Here is a 16,862-nt window from a genome sequence, read left to right on the forward strand (position 1 = left end):
CATGCACGCTATGTGCAAGGCCCTGGGTTATAATATGTAGAAACAGTTTTTTGTTTTTGTTTTTTTTTGTTTTGTTTTGTTTTTGGGTCACACCGGGCAGCGCTTAGGGGTAACTCCTGGCAGGCTCGGGGGACCATATGGGATGCAGGGATTCGAACCACCCTCCATCCTGGATTGGCTTCGTGCAAGGCAAATGCCTTAACGCTGTGCTATCTCCCTGGCTCAAGGAATTGTAAATCGGTTTATGGTTTTGCTCTATTTTCCATCAACTATTCAGTTAAGAATGACAATTTCCTAGGAGCACTCATTTCCAGAACCTTCAAAGTCATCTTTCTCCTCTTCGCACCACCGTCAGGATCTTTGATCGCCCCTTTAACACCAATGGGGGGGAAAATCCAATCACTCCCTCTCAAACGCCCCTTTAACACATCCCATCTGAAACTGGCAAGAAGGCTGCTGCCTTCTGCTGGACTGTGTCAAGAGGGGCGATCCGGAAGGAGCAGAGAACTGAGCCCAAGTAGGGAGAGAAAGGTTTGTGTGCTCTCTGCCCAACCAAGGAGAACTGTCTCTCAAACTCCAGGACCCAAGTGCTGGGACAGCACAGCAGAGAGAGAGAGAGCGGTTCCATCACTCTCCTGGGACTGAGTGACTGCACGAAGCACGCCAAGAATGCCGAAGCCATGTCAGGAATCTGGGACTGCGGCGGCGGCGGCTAGAGAGAGAGAGACCGGACAGATTTCTCCAACGCAAAGCTCCAGGAAGCCGCAGCAAGCAACTCCACCGGGACGATTAAGGAGAACCGACCGCAGAGAAAGGCTCGTAGAGCGGCTGCGCTCCAAGTAGCGGGCTCGGGGGCGGGGCCTTGCATGGGCGTGGCAAACCTCTTTCCCCGCCCCCGTGAAGGCCCGTAGAGCGGCTGCGCTCCAAGCAGCGAGCTTGAGGGCGGGGCTTGAGTATGGGCGTGGCTTGACTCATTTCTGCGGCTCCGTGAAGGCCCGTAGAGCGGCTGCGCTCCAAGTAGCGGGCTTGAGGGCGTGGCTTAACCAATTTCCCCGCCCTTGACGGGGTAAAAAACTAACCAGGTTGCGTCCTCAGTGCGCCTGCGCAGTAGGGCGAGGCTTTCCACCCCCCCTCCACTCCCCGCAGTCCCATCCGGCTAGCTGGCGTGAGGCGGCGGCGGCCACGGCGGGCCGGCGTCGGCTACCCGGCATGCAGCGCGCGGGCGCGACGGCCCTACGTCCTCCCCTCCCTCCCTCGCTCGCTCGCTCGCTCCCTCCCTCCTCGGCCGCCCCTCCCCCTCGCGGCCTCCCCCCGCTTGCCCGAGTGAGGGAGACGGACGGGCAGATGGAGGAGGGACTGTAATGGCGGCGGCCGGCAGCTCCCTGCTCTGACCCGCGGCGCGCGGGCGGGCGTGCGGCGGCGACCTCTCTCCCTGCGAGCCTCGCTTCCTCCCCTCTCCACGCGGCTCCGCCCGGCCTCTCCCCCGCCCCACCCCGGCGCCCCGCGCCCCGGCCGGCCGGGGCCCCACACAATGGACGAGCTCGCCGGAGTCGGCGGCGGCGGCGGTGGCGGCCCGGGGCTGGGGGTCCCGCCGCGCCCGCAGCAGCAGCAGCCGCCGCTCCCGCAGCAGCCGGGGCCCGCGGGGGGCCCTGGCCCGGCGGCCGGGGGCAACGGCGCGGAGGGCTTGGGCGCCGAGCCGGCCGGCCGGCCGCAGCAGTACACGATCCCCGGCATCCTGCACTACATCCAGCACGAGTGGGCGCGCTTCGAGATGGAGCGGGCGCACTGGGACGTGGAGCGCGCCGAGCTGCAGGTGAGCGGCCGGGCCCGGGACCCGCGCGGCCCCCTTACCTGCCCTGCGCGCTCCAGGCCGAGCGGCTTCCCGGACGCGCCGTCGCCTCGAAACAGCCCGGTCCGGGTCCTCCTCACGGGCGGCGCGGCGCGCGCTGCCCCGGGGCGGCCATCTTGGCTCCGAGCGAGCCGGCCGCGGACTCCGCGGGGGCGCTCTGGCGCGGGCGGCCCGGCGGCCGCGTTCCTCGCCGCCGACAGGGGTCCCGGCGGCTCCCGGGCCGCCTCGGCCTCGCCTCGGTCCTCCGGCTCCCCTCCCCGGTGTTCCGCTCCTTCGCTCCCTCCCTCCCTTCCCCTCTCCCTTCCTTCTCGATTCCTCTTTTCCTTCCTCCCTCCTTTCTCTCCTTCCTTCCTCCCTTCCTCCCTCTCTCCCTTCCTCTCCTCCCTTCCTTCCTCCGTTCCACTTGCCCCCTTGACAGCGACTCCGAGTCCGCCCGCCCCGCCGCCAGCGCGCGGTGTCTGGCAGCCCCTTCGCTCCTCGGGACTCTGCCCGGCTCTTCCGTTCGGGCTCCAGCGCTCCCTCCGACTGCCTGGCCGACCCTCCTTTCCCCCTGCAAAGCCAAAGCGAAAGTCACTTCCTTCCCCGCGTGGAACCCAACCGCGCCACGGCAGCCACGAGGGCAGGCAGGGGAGCCTAGACAAAGTTCCCCGGGACCCCCTCGTCCCTGAACTAGTACAAGGGGAGGACACTCGGAGGCGTTGCTGGCCCCTAAGTTTGGAAAAGGAACGCTCTTGGAAAAGACTCCCGTCCTGCCTTTTTTTTAAATTTTTATTTATTTTCCACTTTAGGGCACGTTTCGATTTATTATTATTATTGTTGGTGGTGGTGTTTGGTCTGGTTTTGGGGTCACACCCGGCAACGCTCAGGGATTTTCCTGGTTCTACACTCAGAAATCGCCCCTGGCAAGCTGGGGGACCCTATGGGATGCCCGGATTCGAACCACTGTCGTTCTGCATGCAAGGCAAACCGCTTACCTCCATGCTCTCTCTTCGGCCCCTGGATTTATTTTTAAATCCTTTTGCCGGGCGAATTTAGGCAATAGATGAGTGGGGAGAAGAAGTATGTACTGTATCCAGATAGTGGCGCACCTGTTCTGGACGCCGGCACATACTTAGGATGTCAGCGCTATTGTCCGCTGCGCTATTGTCCGCTGACAGCTCGCAGTGTCCGTGGCGAGGATGTTGGAAGAAGCCAGATTGCGCGAACTGCCAAAGTGTTTTTTTTTTTAATTTTCTTTATTTAAACACCGTGATTACAAGTATGATTGTACTTGTATGATTACAGTCATGTCAAGAACACCCCCTTTCAGCAATGCAAGATTCCCACCACCAATGTCCCAGATCTCCCTCCTCCCCACCCCACCCACACCTGTACTCGAGGCAGGCTTTCTACTTCCCTCATTCATTCACATTGTTATGATAGTTTTCACTGTAGTTATTTCTCTAACTGCACTCATCACTCTATGTGATGAGCTTCATGTCAAAGGGTGTTTAAGCATTTTCTCTACCTTTCGTTGTTGAGACTACTTCGGTTGGATTCTCCAAAATGTTAAGTTCTGTATGTGAGAATACTAATACTAATACTAATGTTTTTATGACAGCTCTTGGGTAGTTTTCTTTAAAATAACACCTGTTGGTCAACTCATTGGGTCAAATTATTGGGATTTTTGTAAGACTTTCAGAAAGCTTAAGTTAAAGTGGATACATTTAAATTTGTGTAAGGTCTGAGTTTTGTAGAGTTCTGCAACTTTCTGTTGCACCGTGTTACAATCTTAGTATGTGAGTGATGTCTAGGTATTTGCTTTTTTAAGTTGCACTTACACATGCCTTAAGGCAGATTAAATTAAAAAAAAATACTTCACCAATCCCTACCTAATGCAGCATCGGTGACCCTTTGTACCCTTGTTTGGACGGTTGTATTCTTACCCTTTTCGAGTTAGATGTTCAGAATCTTCACCAGTGTAAGTAGCCGAAGAAATAAATGCCTTGTGTTTAAATTAGTAAAAACTGTAGTGATGCTTCTATCCTCTGCTGTAGCCCTGGCTTTTCCTTCGGGTTCTCTCCTTCGCAGCAGTTGTCTTGGGATAGATCCTTTTGCTTTCTTGCTTTCTGTTCCTTCTGGCATATTTGTTGTGATAGTTATTAGTTATCCTAAACACCTTTATGTTTGTTTTGCTTATTTTGAAGTTCTATACAGCTAATTTTTATAGCTATTATTTTATAGGATTCTTTTGTAGTTGCTCATATTGTGTTCTTTAACATATTTTTCCAAAATGTATTATTGAGTCACTTAGTTAATAGCGTTTTAGTGTTGGTATAGAATATTGAATTTGTTTTTGTTACTTTCAGTTTTCAGTAAAATTGCTTTTAAGGTGTATATTTAAAAATGTGTATGTTGGGGCCGTAGCGATAGGGTGTTTGCCTTGCCCGTGGCCGACCTGGGACTGACCCCGGTTTGATCCCCAATCCCGGGCATCCCATATGGTCCCCAATCCTGCCAGGAGATATTTCTGAGTTCAGAGCCAGGAATAACCCCCAAGTGCTGCCTGGTGAGGCCCAAAACCAACTAACTAAAGAAAAAAAATGTGTGTCGAACAAGTGATTATAGGGAGTTAAGTGAAGTGTTAATAGATTTTTAATTTTTAAGAAAGCACAGAAATGACAGCTTAGCATATTAAAAACAGTCGGTGGAATGTTTATGATGGTCATCTCCACATATAGTTAAAAGATTTCATATTAGAGTTACTGAATGCAGAGAGACCAAGCTCTTTCTGATTTGATGTAAACTTTCAGTATGCTCTGATGGAGGATTTTCTGTTGGAACTTTGCAGTATAATTCAAATTGGAAATTGGGGTAAAACAAAGCTCTTTTTTCTTATTCTCCAGCAGTTTGAGTAGGGTTATTTTATTCTAGGATTGGGGAAAAAACAACTGTTTGTAAGGCTTTGGCAATTTATATTGTTATAATTGCCATTTAATCAGCACTACAGCCTTAGTTTCGGTAACTTTTATAAGGTAATTAGTTATCAAGTAATGAAAAATTCACTGTATATGCTGACAGAACCATACAATGGATATAAAATTTTTAGATAAGGTCTACAGGGTTCAGGGATGTAACTCAACAACAGTAAGGCATTATTAGACTCGCACATGTGAGGTCCTGTGTTCGGTGTGTATCCCTGCAAAAAAAAAAAATCAAGTGATATCTAAAAGCGCTCTTGAATAAGTAGTATTTTAGTTTCAGTGATTACCTTAAACTATCATGTATTTTTTGTGTCAAAGAATCATCTGTATTATTACAGTTTGACATAATTGAAAGCAGTAGCTTGATTTGGATTAGAATCTTTTTTTAAAGATCCATGATTTATGATGTTTCTGATAGTTGAGTTTTAGATATATAATGTTCTAGCATCAATCCTACCACCAGTGTCAACTTCCCTCCACAGATATTCCCAACTTCTCCCACCCCCACCCTTAGTTGCCACCTTTAAAATTTGATTTTGAAAAGCATGTTGTTGGCTATGGTTTATGTTTGTATTTGTTTTTAAAGTTATATTTTGATTGTTGAGAACTTTAAAAATTCCTTAATTCACTTTGAAATGCACAGTTAAAATGTTCATGATTGAGTTTCATACAATGTACAACATCCTTCACCAATGCAAGTATCTCACCACCAATATTCTCAGCCCCCGCCCCCACCCGTGGCATTTTTCTTCTCTTTTCCTTTTAGACACTGTGGTTTGCAATATTGTTGCTGAAGGGGTATTATGCATATCACATTATCTCTTTTCAGCACTCAGCTCTTTTGGGGGGTATTGGGCTATGCCCGGGAATACTTGGGGAATACTTCTGGCTTTGAGCTCAGAAATTACTTCTGACAGGTTTAGGAAAACCGTATGGGATGCTGGGGATTGAATCAGGGTTGGCTGTGTGCAAAGCAAATGCCCTATCTGCTGTGCTTTCACTCCAGCCCATTGCTCAGTTATTGTCCAAGAGTGATCAGTTCCATTATCAATGTCTTTTTTTGTTTGTTTGTTTGTTTGTTTTCGGGCCACACCCGGTAACGCTCAGGGGTTACTCCTGGCTAAGCGCTCAGACTTCACTCCTGGCTTGGGGGGACCATACGGGACACCAGGGGGATCGAACCGTGGTTCGTCCTAGGCTAGCCCTGGCAAGGCAGACACCTTACCTCTAGCGCCACCACGCCGGGGCCCCTATCACTGTCATAGTGAACCCTTCTCTGCTCTAACTACACTCCCCAGCTTTTTGTAGCAAGCTTCTTTCCATGGTCTGGTCCTACTGGCCCTGGTTTCTATTTTCTTTGATATTATTACCATACTATCTTTTTTTTTTATATCCCACAATTGAGTGACCATGCTATATCCCTCTCCTTCTGACTCATTTTGCACATCATAATAATCTCCAGATCCATTCATATATAAGCAAGTTTCATGACTTCAATTCTCCTAATAGCTGTGTAATATTCTATTAGGTAGATATACCATAGTTTGTTTATCCACTCTTCTGTTCTCAGGCACTTGGGTTGTTTCCAGATTCTGGCTATTGTGAACAGTGCTTTAGTGAACATAGGAGTGCAGAGGGCTTTTCTGCATTGTGTTTTTCTGGACCCCTAGGGTATATTTCCAAGAACAGTATTGCTGGGTCATATAGGAAATCAATTTCTACTTTTTTTGAGGAATGTCCATATTGTTTTTCAAAAAGACTTAGACTAGTCTATATTCCCAGCAGCTTTAATGAGAGTCCTTTTCTCACCACATCTATGCCAACACTGGTTGTTCTTGGAGAACTAACTTTTTGGGGGAAGGGGGGGGGGGTTCCACACCAGGCAGTGCTCAGGGTTACTCCTGGCTCTGCACTCAGAAGTTACTCCTGACAGGCTTGGGGGACCATATGGGATTTCGGGGATTGAATCAGGTCAGCCATGTGCAAGGACAATGCCCTACCCGCTATGCTATCAGTCCAGGCCCAAGAGAACTAACGTTTTTGATGGGGTCACATCCGATTATGCTCAGGGCTTACTCCTGGCTCTGTGATCAGGGATCACTCCTGTTGGGCTTAGAGGCCGTATAGGGTAGCACGAATTGAACCTGGGTTGGCCACATTCAAAGTTAGTGTTCTATATGCTGTACTATAGCCTTAACCTGTAATTTCTTAATATTAAGATGGTAATAGGATATTACTATATTTTGTGGTGCCAGGTATTGAACCAAGGAGAAGACTGTACTTTACTGCTGAACCACACCCCGATCCAAATATTCTTGTTGAATAATTGTTTTTGAATTAGGTGTTGACCAAGTGAGTTTTCTAGTAAATGGAATTAATATTTCATAATACTATGCAGTTGATTTATTAAGTACATTGCTTTTGGTCGTGGTTTACAATCAGCCCATCACAATATAGCTTCTGTTAATCATCCAGCTTTATCGCCCTGGTGTTTCTTCTTCCTTTCCTCTACCTCTCCTCTCTTCTCTACATTTTTGGGGGGCAGGGGAGCTACACCTGGCCGTGCTCAGGGGTTACTCCTGGCTCTGAGCTCAGAAATCACTTCTGGCAGCCTTGGGGGACCATATGGGATGCCAGGGATTGAACCTGCATCTGTCCTAAATCAGCTGCATTCAAGGCAAACACCCTACTGCTGTGCTACCATTCTGGCCCTCCTCTACTTTCTGACAAGTAAAGTTCTATTCATGGGTGTGGAAAATTATACAGAGGGCCAGAGGGAATGTTTCAGATGCAAAGTCTATTGTTTGATTCCTGGTACCAATATAGTGCCCAAGCACTACTGGGATAGGCTCCCAAAACAAAGTCATACTTTGTTTCTGTAAGCTATAGCAAAGTTAGGGTGCCCTCTTGCCCACTATCCTTTTACTGTTCTCTGTACATAGAATACTTCCTTTTTAAATTAGAACTGTCTTTTCAGCTCTAGGTTTAATAGTCATATCATGTGGCAGCACTCGGGGGGGGGGTTTCCTGGCTCTACGCTCAGGAATAGCTCCTGGCAGGCTCAGGGGACCATATGGGATGCCGGGATTTGAACCACCGACCTTCTGCATGCAAGGCAAACATCTCACCTCCATGCTATCTCTCAGGCCTCTGGAAAGCCATTTTTTTTTTTTAGGGAAGTGAAAACCCTATCTAGTAGTACTTGGGCTGCTGTCAGCTTTGTGCTTAGACATCACCATTGTCAGTGCCCAGGAACCATGTGTCTGGGATTGAGCCTGGGTCATCTGCATGCAAGGCAAAGTGTTGACCCCTGTCCTAGTTCTCCGGCCACTCAAGAAATCATTTGTGAGCCAACAAGTATAAAAATAGATTCTCTCATGGGGTGAATGCCCTTTATCATAATATTTATTAAGTAAATTTGCATGGCCTCTTCTATTATGGTCTATTCTGAGAGTAGGGATTGATTGTATAAAGACCTATGTAGCATCAGATTTCCAATGACCTTATGTAGCATCAGATTCCCAGATTTGAGGCACACTGTGTGTAAAGAATGAAGGAACTTGAGGGGCTGGAACGATAGCACAGCAGGTAGGGCATTTGCCTTGCACATTCTCAACCGGGTTTAATGCCCGGCATCTCATACAGTCCCCCAAGCCTGCCAGGAGTAACTCCTGAGTGATACCGGGTGTGGCCCCCCAAAAAAACAAAAAATCAAACAAAAATGAATGAACATGAGTTCCAAAATTATTTAAACAGATTTGTGTTCTTTTTTGGTTTTTGTTTTTTTTTTTTTTTGGTTTTTGGGCCACACCCATTTGACGCTCAGGGGTTACTCCTGGCTATGAGCTCAGAAATCGCCCCTGGCTTGGGGGGACCATATGGGACGCCGGGGGATCGAACCATGGTCCGTCCTACGCTAGCGCTAGCGCTTGCAAGGCAGACACCTTACCTCTAGCGCCACCTTCCCGGCCCCCAGATTTGTGTTCTAATATGTGCAGGGCACTCTAGGTAATAGAAAGTAGGGGCCACACCCAGTATTGTAGGCTGGTGGTGGGAGTACACTGGAAATGAGAAGGTTCAAATTCAGGGCCTCACTCATGCTATTTATGTGTCCTCCCAATGGATCTCCACATCTTTTTTGTTGGGGGGGGCACACCCGGTGAAGCTCAGGAGTTACTCCTGGCTATGCGCTCAGAAATGGCTCCTGGCTTGTGGGGACCATATGGGATACAAGAGGATTGAATCACGGTCTGTCCTAGGTTATGGGGTGTAAGGCTAACACCCTACTGCTTGTGCCACCACTCCGCCTTACCCTCTTTTTTTTAACTTGGGGCTACAAGGCACTCTTTTTTTTTCTCTCCCTCTCTATGCTCAGAAATCGCTCCTGGCACACTCAGGTGACCATATGGGATGCTGGGATTCAAACCATCATTCTTTTGTCTGCAAGGCAAATGCCTTACCTCCATGCTATCTCTCTGGCCCCACAAGGCACTCTTAACACAAAGTTGCAAGGAAGTAATGACACAAAATTGTGAGGCCATAGTCCAAAGTGGTGCTCACAGGAAGTGACACCATGATGGGTTTCAACCTGAAGCTTGTAGAGAACAGTCGGAATGGCTGCCTGGAGGAGGTCATTCTGCCTCCAGAGGAGGCTGTTATTTGTTTTGGGGGCTAAACCTTGCAGGACTATTCACTACTGTTCTGTGATCAGGGCATTACTTTCACAGATGTTCAGGGAACTCTGAGTTCTAGGGCTTGAACATGGGCCTCTTGCATGAAAATTATGTGCTGTGCCCACAGTTTTCTTCCTTTTATCGCCTCCCTCTCCTCCTTCTCCAAGTCAGGAATTGGGGGAAACCAACTCCCACATGGACACGGATGGCAAGGGGCAAATGGATATGGCAAAGAAAATGCTTCTGAGTGATAGCACTGTGGTAGGGCATTTGCTTTGCCCACAGCCAAACCCAGATGGACTGCGGCTCAATTCCTGGCATCCCATATGGTCCCCCCAAGCCTGCCAGGAATGATTACTGAGCTCAGAGCCAGGAGTAACCCCTCAGCGCCGTTGGGTGTGACCCAAAAAGAAAAAGAAAAGGGAAGGAAGGAAGGAAGTTAGAAGAAAAAAAGAAAATGCTGCTGAGGCTGTGGCTATTAGAGGCCATGAAGAGAGGAGTGTGGGTAGAGGGGATCTGTGTGAATTGCCCTGAGACCCAGCCCCAGAACTCACTTGCTGAGTTCCTGCAGCTTCTCATCCTTCTGCACTTGCAGGTCCTGGGCTGTGAAGATGGAAGTGAGAAAGATGGTGTCTCAGGGGTCCACATCATCTATTATTAGCACTATAAGTTGTTGGAGTTGGAACGTTTGCCTTGCATGCCGTCAACCCAGGATGGACCTGGTTCAAACCTGGTATCCCATATGGTCCCGCTCCCCCACCCACCCTTCCCAGCCTGCCAGGAGCAATGAGCTCAGAGCCAGGGGCAACCCCTGATTGCTGCTGGGTGTGGCCCCCCAAAAAAAAACAAAAAGAAGGAACTATATGTTGTTGAAAGATTATGACATATCAAAGATTGAAAATATTTAATTCACATTTATATGCCAGGGGTAGTTAGGAGACTGTTATAAGGGTCTAGGGAGTGTTTTTTATTTTTTATTTATTTTTTTTATTTTTTTTTTTTGGTTTTTCGGGCCACACCCGTTAGATGCTCAGGGGTTACTCCTGGCTATGAGCTCAGAAATTGCCCCTGGCTTGGGGGGACCATATGGGACGCCGGGGATCGAACTGTGGTCCTTTCCTTGGCTAGCGCTTGCAAGGCAGACACCTTACCTCTAGCGCCACCTTGCCGGCCCCTATTTTTTTTAATAAGATCCAAAAATAGCAAAACTTTCTTCTTTGAAACACACTTGACAGGATTTAAGGGCTACTTCCAGCTCTGCTCAAGGTGGTCCTGCTGTTTGAGGAACCCTATGGTGCCAGTGATAGAACCTGTTGAGCTATCCCTCCAACATGCAAGAAAATATGTCATTGGCTAGCTATGGCTTACAGTGTTGGCATTATTTGGGAAAGTCTAATGGTCACTTTTTGATTGGCTGTGGTTTGTTTGTTTGTTTTTTTGTTTTGGGTCACACCCGGCAGTGCTCAGGGGTTACTCCTGGCTCCGCGCTCAGCAATCACTCCTGGCAGGCTCGGGACCATATCGGATGCCGGGATTCGAACCAATGACCTTCTGCATGAAAGGCAAATGCCTTACCTTTATGCTATCTCTCTGGCCCCATGGCTGGGTTTTTTGTTGTTATTGTTGTTTGTTGATGGTGCCTGTGAACAAATCTGAGGTTTCACACATGCAAGACAAGTGCAGTAACCAATAAAATATATCCCTAGCTACTGTCCTTAGTTTTCAGTTTAATTTCTTTTTTGGTGGGGTTGGATTGGATCATACAGTGTTGCTGGGAGCTATTACTGGCTCTGTGCTAAGGAGAGCATGAGGTGCCAGCAAAATGAATCAGAGCTGGTCATCTGCAATGCAAGAACCTTAAGCCCTGTACTGTCTCTTCAGTAAGGGCCTTAGCTTTTAATTTCTTTCTTTCTGGGGAACCATATGGGATGCTGGGATTTGAACCACCATCCTTCTGCATGCGAGGCTAATGCCCTACTTCCATGCTACCTCTTCAGCCCCCGCTTTTCATGTCTAAGCCTCGAGGCACAGGTTTAGAGTTTTGGCTTTCTTATGTATGCTACTAAAGAATTAAAGTGAAGTTAGCCAAGGACCAATCCCATGCAAAGTATGCCTTGAATGCTGGGAGCTGCATTTTAATTCCTAGCACTGCCAGCATGATAGGAGCCCTTACCCCCACCTCTAGCTCTACCAGGTGTGCCCCCAAAACAAAAATAAAAGTCAGCTTAGTCAGGGGTAAGTAAACTTATCTACTAGAAATTTTTTAATAACTGGTATATATAAACTTTAGGGTTAGTGCTGCATTGTTTTGAAATAGATGAGTAGATTAGTAGTAATTACTATCTTCTTTGTCCTCTTGTCAGTATGGGGGTAAATTATGAAATTACGTCCTAATCTGTTTTAAAATGCAGTTTTTAAAGATTTAGGCACCCTCATTCAGTATTTTTAGTGGGAGGGTTTAATACACAAAATTTTCTAGCATCAGAGTGTTCTTCCATCAATCAGACTATGCATTTTCTCTCAATATTATCCTAATGTCCTCCCAAACTTCACAAAAACTTGTTATCCCCCCCGCCATGCTATCTACTAATGCTAAGCTTTCTACTAATGACAGGTTCTGAGTTTTTGTTGTCTTCGGGCATTTGTTATTTCCTTATTATGTTTCTTTATGTCCTACATATGAGAGTTTGTTCTGTGTCTGTCCCTTTCCTAATAACTTCAGTTAGCTTGATACTTGCTAGATCCATCTATGTATCAAATTGCATGATTTTCTTATAGAATTATAGTGTTTATATATATATATATGATAATTTCCTTAAGTTATCTGTTCTTGGACGCTTGGGTTGTTTCCATATTTTGGCTATTGTGACTATGCTGCAGTGAACTTAGGAGCACAAACTAAATATTTCTTTCACGATACTGTCATAAATGGAATATTCATTGGTGTGTCAATTTCAGGAAGACAATTTATTTACTGTCACTCTTTGTGCTTCATATATTTAAGGAAGGTGTCCCAAAACTCCTTCATTTTGTGTGTGTGTGTGTGTGTGTGTGTGTGTGTGTGTGTTTATTTTGGGGCCACACCTGGCTGTGCTCAAGGGATATTCCTGGCTCTGCACTGAAAAATCGTTCTAGCAGGCTTGGGGGGTTCATTGGGATGCTGAGAATTGAACCCAGGTCTGTCCTGGGTCGGCCTCATGCAAGGCAAACGCCCTACTGCTGTGCTATCTCTCCAGCCTCATAAGACCCAAACTTTAACAACTGAATTTAACTGGATGCCTGTCAAGATGCCAGGCTGGGGGACTTAAGGTTACAGAAGGGAACCTGGGAACATTGGTGAAGGGAAGTTGACACTGTTGATGGGGTCAATGCTGGGACATTGCATGTCTGAAACTCAACTATGAATATGTCACTGCACGTAACATGAATGTCTCCATTATCGAGGGAAGCACACTCCAAATGTGTCTTTTGGCTTTCCTGGTGCAGTGCCTAATTTCCCCCCCAAGAAATATTTCAGCCAGAAGGCCCGTTGGAGAAGTCAATCATAACCCCTGCGTGGATTACTGGCTATATTTCTGACATGGCTGTGACATTATATATCTTTCCTTTTATTTATTTGGCTTTGCCTTTCTTGCTACTACAGAAATTCAGCCTTAGTTATCCTGCAATCTCATAGAAATTTTCAGCACCAAACACTGCTAAATTCCCCGCTGGCTATAGTATATTTGCAACTCAAAGGTTGAGCCCAGCCAGTTCCCAGCAACTTGTTTTTTCCTGCTCTCAGCTTCATGGTGCTAAACAATAGCTTCTGCCTTTCTTGAATTCTACTTTCCAGCAGGCTGCGAACTTCTTGCAAACCTTAACACCTCCGTCTCATGTTTCGTCTTACCTTTTTCTTTCTCACCTACATCAGGTAGTTATTTGATATGTAGATTCTAGGGTCTTTAGGAGGGACAGCACAATGGTACCGGACCCTGGAATATCTAAAAATTCATTTGTGGATGAATAAATGAAGTTATAATTAGTCTCTCAACTATAACATTATAATATATTATAGTTATTTTCAAATTTTATAGTCGAGAAACTAATTATAACTTCATTTATTCATCCACAAATGAATTTTTAGATATTTCAGAAGACTCTTCTGGATGATAATGAGTAACATCACCAGATGCTAACAACTTCTAATACCATCTAGTGGCAAAAAAGAACAACTGATAAGAGTTTAGGATTTTAATTTTCTTACTATAAAGTTGGGCTGGTGAAAAATTTTCATCCTGCTGCTGGCCAGTTTCCATTACCTCAGTCACGCTACCTAATGTCTGCCTGTTTTGTTACTTTTCTAACTCTGACTGACACAAAGTTTTTGATGCCCACTTTAGGTTTTGGGTGGGTACATAACTGATAGTATTTTGATATTATTGATCCTTCTTATATCTGTCTAGCTGATTTTCTTTTTATCATTCTGTTGAGCTTTGTCACTTATAGTTTTGAGCTTTCTAATTTATAGTTTTGGGAGCATAATGTACTCTGGAGTAAGAACATCTGGATTCAAATCTTACTGCTTCTATTGCTGTTACTGTGGTGGTGATGAAGTTATTCTTACCCATTTGTCTCTTACTGTAAAGGGGGAATTGGTGTCAATTTATAGGATACAAATGTAAGAAGTGAATGAACTCTTAACTTAAATATTTAAAACTTTATTTAGCATATACTATACAAATGTTTGTAATAGTATTTTTCTTTGTCTTTTCATGCACAATTCAGAAATTCATAAGGTCTTAAAAACCAGGTTTTTGTTAAAAACTAAACAACCATTTGATGATAGAAGCCTTACTTGAAAGGGCGTGAAATTTTGTCTTTATCTCACTTAATATAAAATCATTTTACTAGTTGTATTTGTTTGATGATGTTGCTCAATTTGTACTGGATCAGTTATTATGTAAATCAGTATCTATTTACCTCAACAATAATTTCCAGTGGCCATATATCTTGCAGGCAGCCAATGGGGTTCGATCTCTGCATCCCATATAATCCCTTGAGCAATGCCAGGATTGATACCTGAGTGCAGAGCCAGAGTAACCCCCGAGTATCACTTGTATGACCCCAAAACAAACAGCAAACAAAAATTTCAGAACATACCTGGCCTAAAGAATTTTGGTAAAAGTATGTGGTCTTACGCAGTAAAAATCTTGCAATTTTTTTTTATTAGTAATCTCAAGATTTGTTATTTTAAAAAAATATCTGGGGGCCACACCCAGCAGCACTCAGGTTTACTCCTGGCTCTGCGCTCAGAAGTTACACTTGACAAGCTCAGGGGGGACCATTTAGGATGCTGGGGATCCAACCTGGGTTGGTCAGATGAAAGGCAAATGACCTACCTGCTGTGCTATCACACTGGCCCCTATTACCTTTTAGATTTTTACCGTTTTCTTGTTTTTTGTTTTATTTTTTGGGTCACAGCTAGCAGCATTCAGGGGTTACTCCTGTCTCTGTGTTCAGAACTCTGGTGGCTCAGGGGTATCATGGATGCCAGGGATCAGACCTGGGCTGGCTACGTGCTACATGCAAGGCAAGTTTTCTACCCACTGTACTATCTTCAGCTCCAAGAGTTGTGATTTTTAAAAAATACAATACAAAAATCCCTTCCTCTCACCTATATTAATTGCAGTGCTATTTACAATAGCCAGACTCTGGAAACAACCAAGATGCCCTTCAACAGATAAATGCTAAAGAAACTGGTACATATACACAATAGAATATTATGCAGCCGTCAGGAGAGATGAAGTCATGAAATTTTCCTATACATGTACATGGAATCTATTATGCTGAGTGAAATAAGTCAGAGGGAGAGAGATAGACACAGAATAGTCTTACTCATCTATGGGTTTTAAGAAAAATGAAGGGCCCAGAGAGATAGCACAGCGGTGTTTGCCTTGCAAGCAGCCGATCCAGGACCAAAGGTGGTTGGTTCGAATCCCAGTGTCCCATATGGTCCCCCGTGCCTGCCAGGAGCTATTTCTGAGCAGACAGCCAGGAGTAACCCCTGAGCACCGCTGGGTGTGGCCCAAAAACAAAAACAAAAACAAAAAAAAAAAAAGAAAGAAAAAAAAGAAAAATGAAAAAACATTTTTGCAATAATCCTCAGAGACAAAGAAAGGAGGATTGGAAGGTCCAGCTCATGATACGAAGCTCACCACAAAGAGTGGTGAGTGCAATTAGAGAAATAACCACATTGGAAACTATCATAACAATGTGAATGAATGAGAGAAATGGAAAGCCTGTCTAGAGTACAGGTGGGGGTGGGTGGGGAGGAGGGAGATTTGGGACATTGGTAGTGAGAATGTTGCACTGGAGAAGGGGGGTGTTCTTTACATGACTGAAACCCAACTACAATCATGTTTGTAATCAAGGTGTTTAAATAAAGATATTAAAAAAGCTTAAATTTTAAATTAATAGCTTAAATTAAAATTAAGTTTGATAGCTTAAATTGCACTAATTGATTACTAACAGTGCTTTTTAAATTAATAGCTTAAGTTTTTTCGTTTTAAATTATTTTATTGTTGGGGCCGGGCGGTGGCGCTGGAGGTAAGGTGCCTGCCTTGCCTGCGCTAGCCTAGGACGGACCGCGGTTCGATCCCCCGGCGTCCCATATGGTCCCCCAAGAAGCCAGGAGCAACTTCTGAGCGCATAGCCAGGAGTAACCCCTGAGCGTCACAGGGTGTGGCCCAAAAACCAAAAAAAAAAAAAAAACAAAAAAACAACTATTTTATTGTTGTTTTTTTTTAATATATTTTTACTTAAGTAACATGATCATAGTTGGGTTACAGTCATAAACAGAACACCTCCTTCATCAGTGTAGCATTACCTCCTCCCCCCTAATAGCTTAAGTTTAAAATAACTTCAGTTGTGCTAATTGATTACTAAAAGTGCTTTTATCATTTTTTATTTAATTTCATTGAGACCAATAATTATTGTGATTTACAAAGTTCTTCATAGTTGGATTTCAGACATACAAATGAGTCAGGGCCAATCCTACTACTAGTGTTGACCTCCTTCCAACATGTTCACAGAGTGTATCCCAACCACTAGCCTTTGTCCCTTATCTGCCAGTATATCAGACCTATTTAAAGTTTAGCTTATTAAAAGTTTGGGTCTCTTGATTCCATTGTTGTTGACTTTGGCTTGGAGATTCAGTTCTGCCCTGCTCTGCTTTTTTCTCTACCAATGTACCTGAGACCATCTGACCCCTGGCCTTTCACATTTATGTTCCTCTTTCTCCACGCAATTTCTTTTCTTCTTTCTATATTTGGGGCCAAGGGTGTTTGAAACGACTCTCATTTGGACCATTGCATTTCTTAATACAATTATTCTAAA

The 16,862-nt window shown here is 45.4% G+C and overlaps 1 protein-coding gene across 1 annotated transcript in view; it reads left to right on the top strand.

Moving 5' to 3' along the window:
• Nucleotides 1-1,531: 1,531 nt before the first annotated feature.
• Nucleotides 1,532-16,862, top strand: part of STRN3 (striatin 3) — a 71,907-nt gene continuing 56,576 nt past the window's right edge. The window contains exon 1 of the mRNA XM_049766584.1: nucleotides 1,532-1,813. Within this exon, the coding sequence (XP_049622541.1) occupies nucleotides 1,532-1,813 (282 nt within the window). The remainder of the gene's footprint in view (nucleotides 1,814-16,862) is intronic.

Source organism: Suncus etruscus, chromosome 2, assembly GCF_024139225.1.
Source record: "Suncus etruscus isolate mSunEtr1 chromosome 2, mSunEtr1.pri.cur, whole genome shotgun sequence".
In the NCBI taxonomy this organism is placed as follows: Eukaryota; Metazoa; Chordata; class Mammalia; order Eulipotyphla; family Soricidae; genus Suncus; species Suncus etruscus.